This window comes from Rhincodon typus, chromosome 4 (genome assembly GCF_021869965.1).
Source record: "Rhincodon typus isolate 14 chromosome 4, sRhiTyp1.1, whole genome shotgun sequence".
NCBI classification, from domain to species: domain Eukaryota; kingdom Metazoa; phylum Chordata; class Chondrichthyes; order Orectolobiformes; family Rhincodontidae; genus Rhincodon; species Rhincodon typus.
The window spans coordinates 116,775,383-116,790,106 of NC_063335.1; the positions used below are offsets into that span (position 1 = coordinate 116,775,383).

Here is a 14,724-nt window from a genome sequence, read left to right on the forward strand (position 1 = left end):
ATGGCTGACTTCAATGAGATCACAAACCAACAGAAATTCCTCTGGTACTTTGTAAATCTGTGCAACATCTGCAAAGAGAAGCTTGCTAGTTTCTCAAGCTGTTCCCAAGAAGGTTTGCAACTGCAGCATTGAGAAGGTTTGAACACCAGTTGGTTTGGCAAGCTGACACTTTAGTATGTTTTACCCTCCAACTGTGCCACTCCCTTCCCCCTTTCGGTTAGCTCTGGCTGGTACACCCAGAACAGATAATGTTGTTCCAGAGCCTTCAGTTGTGGTGTTGCGTACAGTTCAGGTCAGCTGATTATACGAAAGGACTCACTGGCTCTGGAGAAGGTGCAAAGGAGGAGGCCAGAAGATGAGACATCTAGAGTGGATATACTTTCCACTGAAATATAAAACTCAAGGCCAGAGCCGCAAAGATGGAAGAAGTTGCCATAGTTCTCCTTGGACAGAACAAGGCTGAGAGGAGATCTGATAGAGGTTTTCAAAATCATGAGCATGGCAGAATAGACAGAGAGAAGCTGTTCCTGTTTGTAAAAAGGAACAAGAATGAGAGGGTGTAGATCTGAAGTCAAGTAAGGGTAACGTGAGAGAAATCTTTCTCACCCAGCGAGTAGTTAGGGTCTGGAATGCACTGCCTGGAAATGTAGTGTAGGCAGATTCAATTCAGGCATTCAAGATGGGCATTGGATGATTATTTGGATAGAAATGGTGTGCAGGGACATGAGGAGATTGGTACTAGGGGATAGAAGGGGTGTAGGCAAGATGGGCCGAATGGTCTCTTTCTGCATCGTAACAATTCCCTAAACCACAATGGTCTTTAAAACATTTTGAAAGATGTTTCTATTGAAGGCTCAGAGCGTTGCAACAAGCAAAACTAGAGGTTGCCACAGTGAGGTAGTCAATGATAAATCCATTAGGGAGATCAAGAGAAATGGTTTTCCCCAGAGAGTGGGGAGAATGTGGAGCTTGCTCCTACAGGGAGTGGGGTGAAGTGAACATTACGGATGCATTAAGAGGAAGCTGGATAAAGACTTAAGGGAGAAAGGAGCATCACAATTGAATGCACAGGGAGTGCACTCTGGATCATAACTTGCCGCTGAAAACGTTCTTATTGTGCATTTGAGGTCAAATCTAAATTATTCACAGCTAGCAAACAGGACTGTCAGGTGAGATGATTCAGCTTCCTTTCAGCCAGCAAGGATAAATTGAAAGCTCCTGATTGTGCTGGCTCGACGTGTGACGGTCTTGACTCTAGGTCAAAGGGTTGTAAGTTCAAACAGCTGCCCAGGACTTACGAGTGCACACAAAGACCCTCACAGCTGCCTCAGTCCTGAGGGAGGCACTGCACTGCTGCAGTCACTCAGTTCTCCTGCTACATCCCGTACCCCCGTACCTGTGAAGCACACTGGACATTTGAAGGTGCCCCCCATCCCTTCGAAGCTGTGCTCGATCAGATGACACTGCAGTTTGGCCGGGGAGTCGAACGTTTGATTGCAGAGCTTACACTCATGGTTGAGGCCCTCCTCTGTGGTGGGGTGGCGGGGTGGGGAGGGTAGAAGAAAGAGAAAGTAGTTATTTTCATTGAAAGTGATGTGTCTCTGTCAAACCCGTCACCATTTCATCCCACCAGGCGCCGTTCAATTACCTGTTAAACAATGACAGGCTCATTTTGCATGTTGCATTCTCAAGCCCATTAACCAGCTTTTTTGCACAGACACCCACATCCACTGTCTACAGCGATACATCCCTGCGTATAACACTTCTCCAACTGTTCCTCAAACACCCTCAGCAACACTCAGTGCACCTGTTTCGAAAGCCTCTGTCAATCACCTCAGAGCATCAGTGTACATGCCTGACCCACGCATTACAAAACTGAAAATCTTTGTTTTTATTCACTCATAGGATGTAAGTGTTGCTGGCTAGGCCAGCATTTATTGCCCGTCCTTCGTTGTGCTTTGAGAAGGTGGTAGTGAGCTGCCTTCTTGAACTATTGCACTCCATGCGTTAAAAGCCGAAAGAACTGTGGATGCTGTAAATCAGGAACATAAAACAGAAGTTGCTGGAAAAGCTCAGCAGGTCTGGTAGCATCTGTGAAGGAAAAATCAGAGTTAATGTTTCAGGTCCGGTTCTGAGACCCGAAATGTTAACTCTGATTTTTATCTTCACAGATGCTGCCAGACCTGCTGAGCTTTTCCAGCAGTTCATGTGTTGTAGTTAGAAGTCACGTGACACCAGGTTATAGTCCAACAGGTTTATTTGAAAACACAAGCTTTCGCAGTGCTGGGTTTGGACTTCTTTCCCTGGAGTGTAGGAGGTTGAGGGGTGACTTTATAGAGATTTATAAAATCATGGGAGATGTAGATAAGGTGAACAACCAAAGTCTTTTCTCTAGGGTGGGGGAGTTCAAAAGTAGAAGACATAGTTTTAAGGTGAGAGGAGAAACGTTTTCACACAGAGAGTGGTGCATGTATGATGAGCTGCCAGAGGAAGTGGTAGATGCAGGTGCAGTTAGAACATTTAAAAGACATTTGGACAGGTACATGGATAGGAAAGGTTTAGAGGGATAGGGGCCAAAAGCAGGCAGGTGGCTCTAGTTTAGTTTGGTAAACCTGGTCGGCATGGACGAGTCGGACCAAAGGGTCTGTTTCTGTGCTGTATGACTCTATCAGATTTCCTGTTTGGTTTCTTCTCTCAAGGAGGCTCTGGAGGGAGTGCAGGAAGAGAAGGCTTTATGGGGACGACCGGGAAAGATCGAACGGAGAGGGCATTTTGCACTGAGAAATGGGAGGTTGAAGGATGCCCTGAGAGAGGTCTTTGAAATTATAAAGAGTTTAGATACCGAGACAGGGAGAAGGCGCTCCCACGAACAAGATCTAAAACTAGGGAACTGAGAGTCATCATTTTAAGCGAGTCCCACTAACAAATCCAGTCAGGGATTCAGGATAAACTTCTGCAGAGAGAGAGTGGGGAGAATGTGGAGCTAGCTCCTACAGAGAGGGATTGAGATGAAGATGCATTTGAGAGAAAATTAGATAAAGGTGTGAGGGAAAAGGCATAGTTGGTGCTGTTGATGGGGTGAGATGGATAGTGTGGGGAAAGGCTTGAGCAGACCAGAAACAGCCACAAAAACTAGAGGTGGTGAGTGGCCTGTGTCTATGCTGTAAATTCTGCACCATTCTCTGCAAGTGATCTCTCGACATTTAATCAGAGAATTGACTGGATAAAGAACGAGTAAATTTAATCCTGGCTATTTTCATTACCTGAATGATGTGGAGGTGCCGGTGTAGGACTGGTGCGGACAAGGCCAGAAATCACATGACAATAGGTTATAGTGTCATTTCACCTGATGAAGGGGCTGTGCTCCGAAAGCTTGTGATTTCACATAAACGTGTTGGGCTATAACTTAATGTCACATTACCTGAATGAATACAGCAATCAGAGCTGAAATAACCTTGCAATTTAAATCAGAAGCTTTGGTGCAGGCATTTATTTTGAATTACTTCAGGGTGAGAGTTAATGGAAGTAGGGAGCTGAAGGTGGAGACCAGTTGAACAAAATGGATTTAAATCCTGAATTAAAACCAACCCCAGGCTTTTAACTTTCTGCACTGTATCAGGGTACTCACATCTCTCTAGGAATTCAGAGTATGTTTTTTGACTGGTACAGGCAGATAAAACAGTCCTTCAGTGGGCAGTACATCCACCGTGGAGTCTGCAGTTTGTGTGTTAAGTCCCACCCTTACACTAAAGTCACATCTGTCAAAGCTGTGCAATACTGAAGGAGTGCTGCACTGTCAGAATTGCTGTCAATCTGCCAGGTCCAAAACTTGGCTCCTCAGGTGGATGTGAGAGGTCATGCAGCCCTATTTCAGCCCTATTGTCCTGGTCGATAATCATCCCTCAAACAAACACTGCCTCAAAAAAAATACGATCTGATCATGGGGAAATGTGGAACTATTCACTTTGAAACTTTTAAATAGAATCATAGAGATCTTCAGCACAAACAGTCCCTCCAGTCGGTTCCTGTTAAAAAACAGCCACCTATCTATTCTAATCCCATTTCCCAGCACCTGGCCCATAGCCTTAGCATTGCAAGTGCGCATTTAAATATTTCTTCAATGTGATGAGGGTTTCTGCCTCTCCCACCCTTACAGGCAGTGAGTTCCAGATTCCCACCACCCTCTGGGTGAAAATGTTTTCCCCCACATCTCCCATAAACCATCTGCCCTTTATCTTAAATCTATGACCCCTGGTCATTGATCCCTCCATCAAAGGGTAAAGTTCCTTCCTGTCTACCCTATGTATGTCCCTCATAATTTCATACATCTCTCAGTCTCCTCTGCTCCAAGCGAAACAACCCCAGTCTGTCCAATCTCTCTTCATCACTGAAACTCTCCAGCCCCAGCAACATTCCGCTAAATCTCCTCTGCACCCTCTCCAGTGCTATCACATCCCTCCTATTATGTGGATCACATACGATGTGGATTCCAGAACTCCCAAATGTTGATGTTCAGGGTACATTTGGACAAAATGCACTGAAAGTCCTGATGAAGGTTTTTGGTCCAAAATGTCGACTTTCCCGCTCCTCGGATGCTGTCTGACCTGCTGTGCTTTTCCAGCTCCACATTTATTGACTGAAAGTTAGCAATTCAGATATGGCAAGCAATTGCAAACATGAATGGCATGTAGGTCATTACTGCATGGGGATTGGAGAGCAAGAATACAAGGTTTCTCAGTGAGCCAACACCTCAAATACTCAGTGAACTGAATGTCAAAATGAAATTCTCTAACATCCAATGTTTCGATAGCTTCAAAATGATAGCTTTAAGAGTTTGTTGCTTCAGTATCTTCCTGAAATTGTAATGTTAAAGGAATATCTTAAATCAAAGCTGCCTGTCAATTATACTCTATGTTGACGAGGAGAATCCTACTGTGTGCAACAGACAGTTCCATGATTATGCTAATGACTCTTGTCAGCTAATCGTTAGTTAGTTAACTCCATATTAGTTACTCCGTGTTAGTTAACTCCCATTGTGATTTAGCTCACAGAATCATAACCATGGTTACAGTACAGGAGGAGGCCCTTTGGCCCATTGTCTCTCTGACAGCTCTCTGTAACATGTCTCTGTAGTAGCTCTCTACTCATTGTGCTGTCATCCCTGAGCTCGTTTCTTCTTTCTAATCGTTATCCAGCTCCCATTTGAAATTCATGATTGAACTTGCCCCCCCCATTCTCTCATTCTCCATCCAAACTGGTACCCAAATCCTCCTCAGGTTGCCTCTTTTGCCAGTCATTTCAAATCTCTGACTTCTGGTTATAGAGTCATAGAATCATACAGAAACAGACCCTTCAGTATAACTCATCCACGCCAACGAAGTTACCCAAACTAAACTAGTCCCATTTGCCTGTGTTTGGCCCATATCCCTCTAAACCTTTCCTATTCACGTACCTATCCAAATATCTTTTAAATGTTGTAACTGTGCCTACATCTACCACTTCCTCTGGCAGTTCAATCCACACACTATGTGAAAGAAGTTGCTTCTCAGGTCCCTTTTAAATCTTTCTCCTCTCACTTTAAAAATATGCCCGCCAGTTTTGAACTCTCCCACCTTAGGGCAAAAAAAAACCTTTCCTAGTCACCTTATCTATGCCCCTCATGATTTTATAAATCTCTATTTAGTCACCCCCTTAACCTTTCACTCCAGCGAAAAAGTCCCAGCTTATTGTGCCGCTCCTTATAATTCAAACCCTCCAGTCCTATTACCATCCTTGTGAATATTTTCTGCACCCTCTCCAATTTAATAACATCATTCCCAATGCAGGGAAACCAGAACTGTACACAGTATTCCAGAAGTCTAATTCTAGGGGCATGCATTTAAGGTGAGAGAGAGAAAGTTCAAAGGAGATGTGAGGGGCTTTTAAGAGACTTTTAGATAAGCACATGGTATGCAAAACGAGTGGAGGGATATGGACCATGGGCAGGCAGAAGGGATTAGTTTAATTTGGAGTCATGTTTGGCATAACATCGTAGGCCGAAGGGCTCGTTCCTGTGCTGTATCATTCTATGTTTAAGTTTTGTTTTGTACACCACATTTGAGTCTGTCAAGATTGGGAATGATGTGTCCTTATCTGCTCTGTCCAGACCCTCTCACACTTTCAAACACCTCGATCAGATCTCCCTACAGCCTTCACTCCCCCAGTTGGCTCCAAATCACACGCTCACGAAATAGTAACTAATAGATCCAGAAATGCCTCAGATGAAATGTGGGATCAGTAAGAATCTATGTGAAAGTGTTTGGGTGGGGGGAATCGGGGAATAAACCATTTCTCTCTAACTGCAGAACAGCAAATGAGCCAATGGCTGAGGTAGAATGTTGATTATAATTTGTTTGATGGTTTCACATAGCTATCCGATTACTGGACCACATCAAGGATTACACAGAAAGCAGTTACGCTGATTGCTGACCTCCCTGAGTTTGCAGTGGTTCTAGTTAAACTGCTACCTTGCTCACACTGCGCCCCTGCAGACTGCTATAGCAACCGCTCATCCCAGCCTTGAGAATCCAATCATCAATTACAAATTGAACAGACAACACCGTTTTACAGAAGGTGCCAACAGGCCAGGCTTCAAACCTATCAAAAATTAAATCTACTCTAAATTTCTTATCAATGTGGGCCAGCTTACAGCCAAAAACAAAATCAAACCTCCTTCCCTCCTACCCCTCCTGCTCTGTTGTTTCACAAACGAATCTGGAACTGTGGTCACACTGTGGTTTCTCAGAGAAAGAATCATTTTTGTAAAACAGGTCCACAGCCATTAACAGCACCAATCATTTCGCTGGACAGTAATGCATATGCTTTCTTTTTAATCCTCTTTTGTGTAACAAGACTTTTTTTTTACTATGTAAGATCTGCACCTAGGTACTTGTAGCTAAGATGGCACCATTAAAAGGCTGCCATTGTAAAAGCTTTACTTCTGTACTGGAATACAAGTGACAATAAAGGATTTTCAAATTCAATTTATGATATTAATCAGAGTTTTCAGTTTAAACAAACGAATCAAATGGTAGAGAATACAGGGGAAAAGGATCAAAGATAACTCAATAGATACCGGCAAGTTATCAGGAACTAACACAATGAGAACGGGGGAAGATAAAAGGGATGGAGACTCCCACTCCCTATTTGTTAGAAGCTGAAAGTTTGGCTGCAATGACTTCGAGGACAGAGGGGTAACCAGTCAGGGATAATACTGGGTTTTGTAGGTGAGTTGACACATCTTTCATAAGAACAGCGGAAATAGGATCGGGCCATTCGGCCCCTCAAGCCTGCTCTGCCATTTCCTTATAAACATTGGATCAGCTGCTTTAACTGCATTTTCAAGACCATTCCACATGTCCTTTGATTTCCCCAACAGACCAAAAATCTATCTCAGTATATTGAACAAGGGAATCATGAGAGTATTTCAAAGATTCACAACCTTCTGAGTGAAGAAATTCCTCCTCATCTCAATTGTAAATCTTCAGTCCCTTGACCCTAGACTGTGCCCTTGCATTCTAAATTTTCCTGCCAGTAGAGACAGCCTCTCAGTATCTTTTATTCATCGGAACAGGAGTAGGCCATTCAGCCCATCAAACCTGCTCTGCCATTCAATGTGATACTGGCTGACTGAACTGGCTGACTGGCTTCAGTGTCTTGAATTCACCCAACCGTGACCCTATTCAATAACCCTATTCGTTCACGGGATGTGTGGGTGCTGCTGGTTGGAGATTTACAGAAACCAGCACAGAGCAAGTGGGCCAAATGGCCCGTTCCTGCAGTTCCCACAACAACAACAACTTGCATTTACAAAGCGCCCTTAATTTAAACATCCTGAGATGGTCCACAGGTCGATTATTGAACACTGCGGCATGCACAGAGGTCTCAGGTGCAGGTAAGTAAATACTTGATCAAAGAGGTAAGTTTTAAGGAGCATCTTAGAGGACAAAGGGAGAGAGAGATGGAAGGAGGGGTTTCATGAAAGCAGTGCAAAACCCCAGGCAGCAGAAGGCACAGACGCCAATGGCAGAGTAAATAAAACTGAGGGACGCAGCCAGAATTGAATGTATGGGGAAATCTCAGAGGGTTGCTAGGTCAGAGGAATTTACAGAGCTCAAGAGGGACTGGGATGATGGACGAATTTGAAAACAAGGACGAGAACATTAAAATCAGTGGTGCAATTTAGGAGCTGGAGATGACCCAGCACAGGGAGCAGACCTCAAACACAGACAGTCGCAACATTTGGATGAGCTCAAGATTACACAGGACAGACTGGGACAGCAGTCAGAGATGTGTTGGAATGGTCAAGCATCCAGTTCCTATTAACCTGAATAAATATTTTAGCAGCGGAAGAGTTTTGGCACGGACAGAATTAGATTATCCTCCGGAGCTGGAAATAGGTGGTCTGAGTTATTTTTTATTCAATCATGGGACGTGGACTGGGCCTAGCATTTATTGCCCGTCCCTAGTTGCCCCTTGAGAAGGTGGGGGTGAGCTGCCTTCTTGAACCGCTGCAGTCCCATGTGCTGTAGTATACCCACAATGTCCCTTGGGGAGGGAATTCCAGGATTTTGACCCAGTGACAGTAAAGGAATGGCGATATATTTCTAAGTCAGGATGGAGGGGAACTTGCTAGGGGTGGTGTTCCCATGTATCAGAAGCAGGGAGAGGAGCCATTTCTAGTGGATCTTTGTGGATGGGATTTGGTATTTTAAGAATGGAACCAGTTCCAATCAGCCACATGCATCAACGGGTTCAAGAACAGCTTCCTTCCCATTGTTATTAGACTGCTGAATGGACCTCTCTAAATTCAAATCTAATGTTGATCTTGCTTTTGTGCACATCATACACAGCTGTAACCTTGTATAACTCGCTTTGTTTAACACCCTTGGATCTGTATATCCTTGTATGTTATGATCTGCCTGCATTGCTCGCAAAACAAAACTTTTCACTGTACTCAGGTGCGTATGACAACAATAGAACAAATCAAATCAAAAAGTAGCAGAGAGTGGAGCTTGAGGACAAGGCTGTGGGCAACATGTGGAAAGCTGCTGACAGATCGAGAACAGCAAGGTGGGCCAGTTTATTTCAGTCACAATCACAGAGAATGCCATATGGCACTTCAACACAAAGCTTTTCCCTATTGTGCCAGAACTGGAAAATCCGAGTGGAAATATTTCAGTGGACTGGGATACAGAATTATAGCTTTCCCCTCGAGCAGACTGCGCCTCAGTCGAACATTCTGTCTGGAGGCCCGTAGAACTCTCCCTCAGTATGTGAGAATCAGAGTTTCATGTTAAATCTTCAGAGGTCTGATTTGAACCAACAATTTTCTGGATTAGAAAGCAGGAGAGCATTTTAGCTTTACAATATGCATACAGCTCACTTTCTGACAGCCTAACTGTGTTCCTTTATGAATGAACTTATATTTTTGATGTAAACGGCCCTTGATGAAGCCCAGCCAAAATTACACCACACCCACTCAGCTATTCCAAACTTCCCAATCCAAATATTTGCCATTTCAGAAACATAATTAGCCAATGGATCAATATGATGCTTCAGATGGAGTCAAATTAAAGAGATTCTCTGCACTGCCAAATGTTTCCACAAACGGCATTCCTTTAAAAAAAATGCATTATTTTTCTCAAAACTTCACTTGGAGTGGGAAATAAAATTGTATACAGGGCTGCACTATTGATCAAACACTTCAGCCTGAATTGCTGCAAGCTTTCCCTCTCTCTCCAACTCAAAACACTCAGGAATCCTTTGGTCTAAAATTCTGACAGCACTAACAGTACATAGCTCTTGCTGTCAGAAAATACACACGGTATATTTTGTTTTCCTTGACAGTATTAGCTGTGTAGTATTACACTGTCAGTTTTCTAAAATAGAGAGACAGCACCAGACTGAATGCCCTGAGCATTTACAACCCTTACCGACACATCAGATTACAGAAAAGCAAAAACGGGGGGTAAAATAGGTAGGTTTCCCTTCAATCAGTTGTAACAGTGCAAGCATATTCATCTGGACTAATGTCAATTTATTAACCACTTAACTTGCTCAAGTAACCAAATACAGCAGCAACTGACTCACTGTTTTGTTAATTTCATCTGTTAAATCCAAAGTTAGTCTTGCTCCATTGCAAAAATTTTTTGCGATGTTAACAGGGGTGGGGCGATGGGCTGAATGGCCTCTTTCCATTCTGTCCTCCTTGAACCTTTTTTATTGTTTGTTCATGGGATGTAGGTGTCGCTGGCTAAGCCAGCATTTATTGCCCGTCCCTAATTGTCCAGAGGACAGATAGTCAACTACATTGCTGTGGGTTTGCAGTCACATGAGGAGGCCAGGTCGGGTAAGGGTGGCAGGTTTCCTTTCCTAAAGGGCATAAGTCAATTGGATGGGTTTTTACAACAAGGGATGCCAATTCAAGATTGGGATGAGAAGGAATTTCTTCTCTCAGAGGGTCTGAGTCTTTGGAACTCCTTGCCACAGAGAGCTGTGGGGGCAGAGTCCTTGTGTAGATTTAAGACTGAGATAGATTCTTGATCAATTGGGAATCGAGACTTCCAAGGAAAGGGCAGGAAAGTGGAAATGTCGGATCAGCCATGATCCTATTGAATGGTGGAGCAGGTTCGAGGGGCCGAATGGCCTACTCCTTTCTCTATTTCTTACGGTCTTGTAAAACCCAACTACAGATTACCTGCTCCCAAATACTTGTGAAAGGCTTTGTGGGATGTTTCGCGACTTTGAAGACACTACCCAAATGCAGGGTGGTGTTGTTGGTCTTGCTCACCAGGTGAAGAAGGGTAACATTAAAACGTTGAAAAGGGAGCCTCTAAAACTGTTTATGAACACAGCTGCACTGCAAGTCTACAGCAAGGCAGACAGAGATAAAGGCAAACAGTCTCAGGTCATTGCTAAGGTGTATTGTGAATACAATTCTGCAGTGTTAGGTTTGTACTGTATTGAAATTCATGGTTTGTCACCATTGTCAATACTTTGCAATTGTTCTGTACAGCTCAATGGGGATTATACCGGAGGTGTGCAGAAAAGAATACAAATAAAGGGATGTGATTTGTTTGGATTTTTCACTCCTGTCTCACCACATTGAGCATGTGATCATTAATCTGATCTAATGATCGTGTTTCGGGATACATAATAATCTAACAGCAGAGGCAAGAAAATACAATTACTTGCACTGCAAAGCAATCACGCCCCTAAAACAGCCTTCTGGATAATACAGTAGGTGCTTATCAAAACAGCCTTTCAAACCTGTCCTGCTACTCAATCCAGTCATGGTTGTTCTTCTGTCCACCTACCCACTTTGGTCCCATAACCCTCAGAACCCTGACCCCACAAAAGTGACAAGCTCTGGTTTTGAAATTGATGCCCATCCCAACACCCCACAACTCAACACCAGAGTTCCAGGTTCTTCATGCAAAGAACTGCTTCCTAATCCTACTCTGAATAAGTCATAGAGTTTTTAGCAGGTCATGCTGAGGCCCTTCAGCTCATCGTATCTGTGCTAGTCATCAAACTTCCATCTGTTCTAATTCCACTTCCTATTTGCTGTGACATTTCAAATGTTCATCTCAATATTTCTTATATGTCTCAAGGGTTTCTGCCTATACCCTGTGTCGCCCCCACCCCTTCCCCCCTACGCCCCTTTCAGGCACTGACTTCCAAATACTCATTATCTTCTGGGTTGTTTTTCCTTCAAATCCCATCTAAGCTCCAGCTCCTTACCTTAAATCAGTGCCCCCTCCCAACTATTGATCCCTCTAGTAAGGGGATTGTTTCTCCCTATCTACACTGTCTATGCTCCTCAGAACATTGTACACCTCAATCAGATCACCCTTCAACCTTTTCTGCTCAAGGAAAACAACCCGAGCTTATCCAGCCTCTCTTCATCGCTGAAATGCTCCTTCTCAGGCAATATCCTGGTGAATCTCCTCTGCACCCCCTCCAGTGCGATCATATCCTTCCTATAGTGCGGTGACTAGAACTGCATACAGCACTCCCGACATGGCCAAACCAGTCTTATATACAATTCTAGCATAACCTCCCTGCTCTTAAATTCAATGCCATGACTTATAAAGGCAAGTATCCTGTATGCCTTCTTATTGACCAGTCCTGCTGCCTTCAATGATCTATGCACATGAGCAGCAAGCTCCCTCTGACCCTCTGTACTTCCCAGGATCCTACCATTCAGTGAAAGGACAGTGGAAACTGATTCAATTGGGGAACGTTCACAAAGAGAATTGGGGAAATATTCAAGTCAGAGAGTTTGCAGGCGCTGTGGGGGAAGGAATACAGAGTTGGATTAAACAAAAACAGAAATTGCTGGAAAAGCTCAGCAGGTCTGGCAGCATCTGTGAAGACAAATCAGAGTTAACGTTTCGGGCCCAGTGACCCTTCCTCAGAGTTGGATTAACTGGCGAGGGCTTTCAAGGAGCCAGCAGAGGAACGACGGACCAAGTGTCCTTTCTCTGATAGAGCATTCTGCACCCTGATGAAGGGTGTAAACCCAAAACATCAACTTTCCTGCTCCTCTGGTGCTGCCTGACCTGCTGTGTTCCTCCAGCCCCACTGTATTGACACACATTCTGCAGTTAATCTGCAGGACAGTGCTGAGAGCATGGCTGGGGGGACAAAGATCACCGGGGCATTAAAATAAAATGTACGTTTTTAGATCTACGTTTAGTTGTTACAAAATGTTGGAGATTTTTAAGCATTTAATCTGTGCAGTGCGGCAGGAGGTCATATGATCGAGCCTTCAGGAAGACACGCAGTTGGTGACTCATACCCACTGCTGGTCATGTGGAAGCTTTCACAGCAACAACAACTTGCATTGCTATAATGCCTTTAATGTAATGCAACATCCAGAGGTGCTTCTTGGGAGCATTGTGAAGCTGAACTTTACACCGAGCAACTTTAGGAGACACTAAGGATGGGTGGCCCAAAGCTCAGAAGAAGAGGCAGCTTTCGAGGGAGGTGACAGTGGAGTGGAGAGGCAACTTCACAGCAGGGGACCCCAGGAGGCAGGTCCTCCAACAGTAAAGCCTTAGAAATTGGGGTTACCTGGGAGATTAGAATTATAGGAATGCTTTGGGGCTCGGAGGGTTGTGGGGTTAGAGGAGGTTACAGTGAGACAGAGGGAGCAAAGGCTGTGGTGGGATTTGAAAAGAAGAATAAGGATTTTAAATTTGAGGTGTTGCCTGACCAGGAGCCAATGTAGGTGGGACTGCTGGTGCTGGGTGTTTGGGGTTTGGTGTGGGCTCAGGAACAGCGTTGCAGGGGGGCAGGTCCTAACATTTCAGTCACTGCTGGATTTGTGGAACGTGTCTGTGCGATTGATAATACAGGGCCTCTGTTTTAAATAAACTCACACTGGCAGGAAGCTGCATTTCTTACTGGGGCAGCCAGAAAGGCTGGATTCATGAGGCCCAGTAGGTTTGAACATGTCTGCTAGTTCACTGATGTTGGATGGCCTTGTTAGCTCAGATCCTGTCGAAGGGTTTCAGGGTGGGTAGCTGTGGCTGGCTTCACTGGGCCAGTAACTCACTGAAAGTGACGAATGCAGAGGCACGAGGGGAGATCCCTAGTGGGCGAACTGATTGGACTGCCTGAGGGAGGCCTGGGGATAGCATCAAGAAATGAATTCACTCAACCTCAGGAGCAATAGGCCAGGCATAGACTGAGGCCCTTCACTTGTGTTTCCCTCAGTGAGTTCTCAGCAGGAAATCCAGCTCACACAGACAGATACATACACGCACACACACACAGACACACAGACACACACACACACAGACACACACACACACACAAACTCACACACACACACTCACACACACACACACACACACACACACACACACACACAAATTCACACACGCAGACACACACACACACACAGAGTGACACAGACAGACACATACACACAGACACACACACACACACACACACACACAGACACACACACACACAGACACATACACACACAGACACACACAGATAGACAGACACACACGCAGAGTGACACATACACACACACAGCAACACACAAACTCACACACAGACACACACACACAAACAAACAGATGCACACAAACACAGATGCACGTACAAAGACCCACACACATACAGACACACTCAAACATGCACAGACACTCACACACACACGTATACATAGAGACACAGACACACAAAGATATACATAGACATGCACATACATAGCACACACACTCACACACACACACAAACACCCACAGACACACACACAGAAACAAACAGATTCACACAAACACAGACGCATGTACAAAGACACACACATACATATACAGACACACTCAAACATGCACAGACACACTCATACATACACGCATACATAGAGACACAGACACACAATGACATACATAGACATGCACACATGTAGCACACACACACCCACATACACACACACGCACACAGAGACAGTGATATACATAGACACATACACACATAGCAGAGATATACATAGGCACGCACATATACAGAGACGCAAGCACATACAAATAGAGGCATGATTGGATGCATGCACACACACACATTGAGGTACACACAAATATGGACAAATAAACACATGCATGCACACACATAGACTCACAAATGTGCACACACAGACACATACACACATACACAAAAACA

General features: G+C 44.4%; 1 protein-coding gene across 1 annotated transcript in view; it reads right to left on the bottom strand.

The window, feature by feature from the left end:
- The window catches only part of LOC109914324 (zinc finger protein 521-like), a 264,019-nt gene that overhangs the window by 50,629 nt on the left and 198,666 nt on the right, over positions 1 to 14,724 (bottom strand). The window contains exon 3 of the mRNA XM_048596231.1: positions 1,397 to 1,528. Coding sequence (XP_048452188.1) covers positions 1,397 to 1,528 — 132 coding nt within the window. The remainder of the gene's footprint in view (positions 1 to 1,396; positions 1,529 to 14,724) is intronic.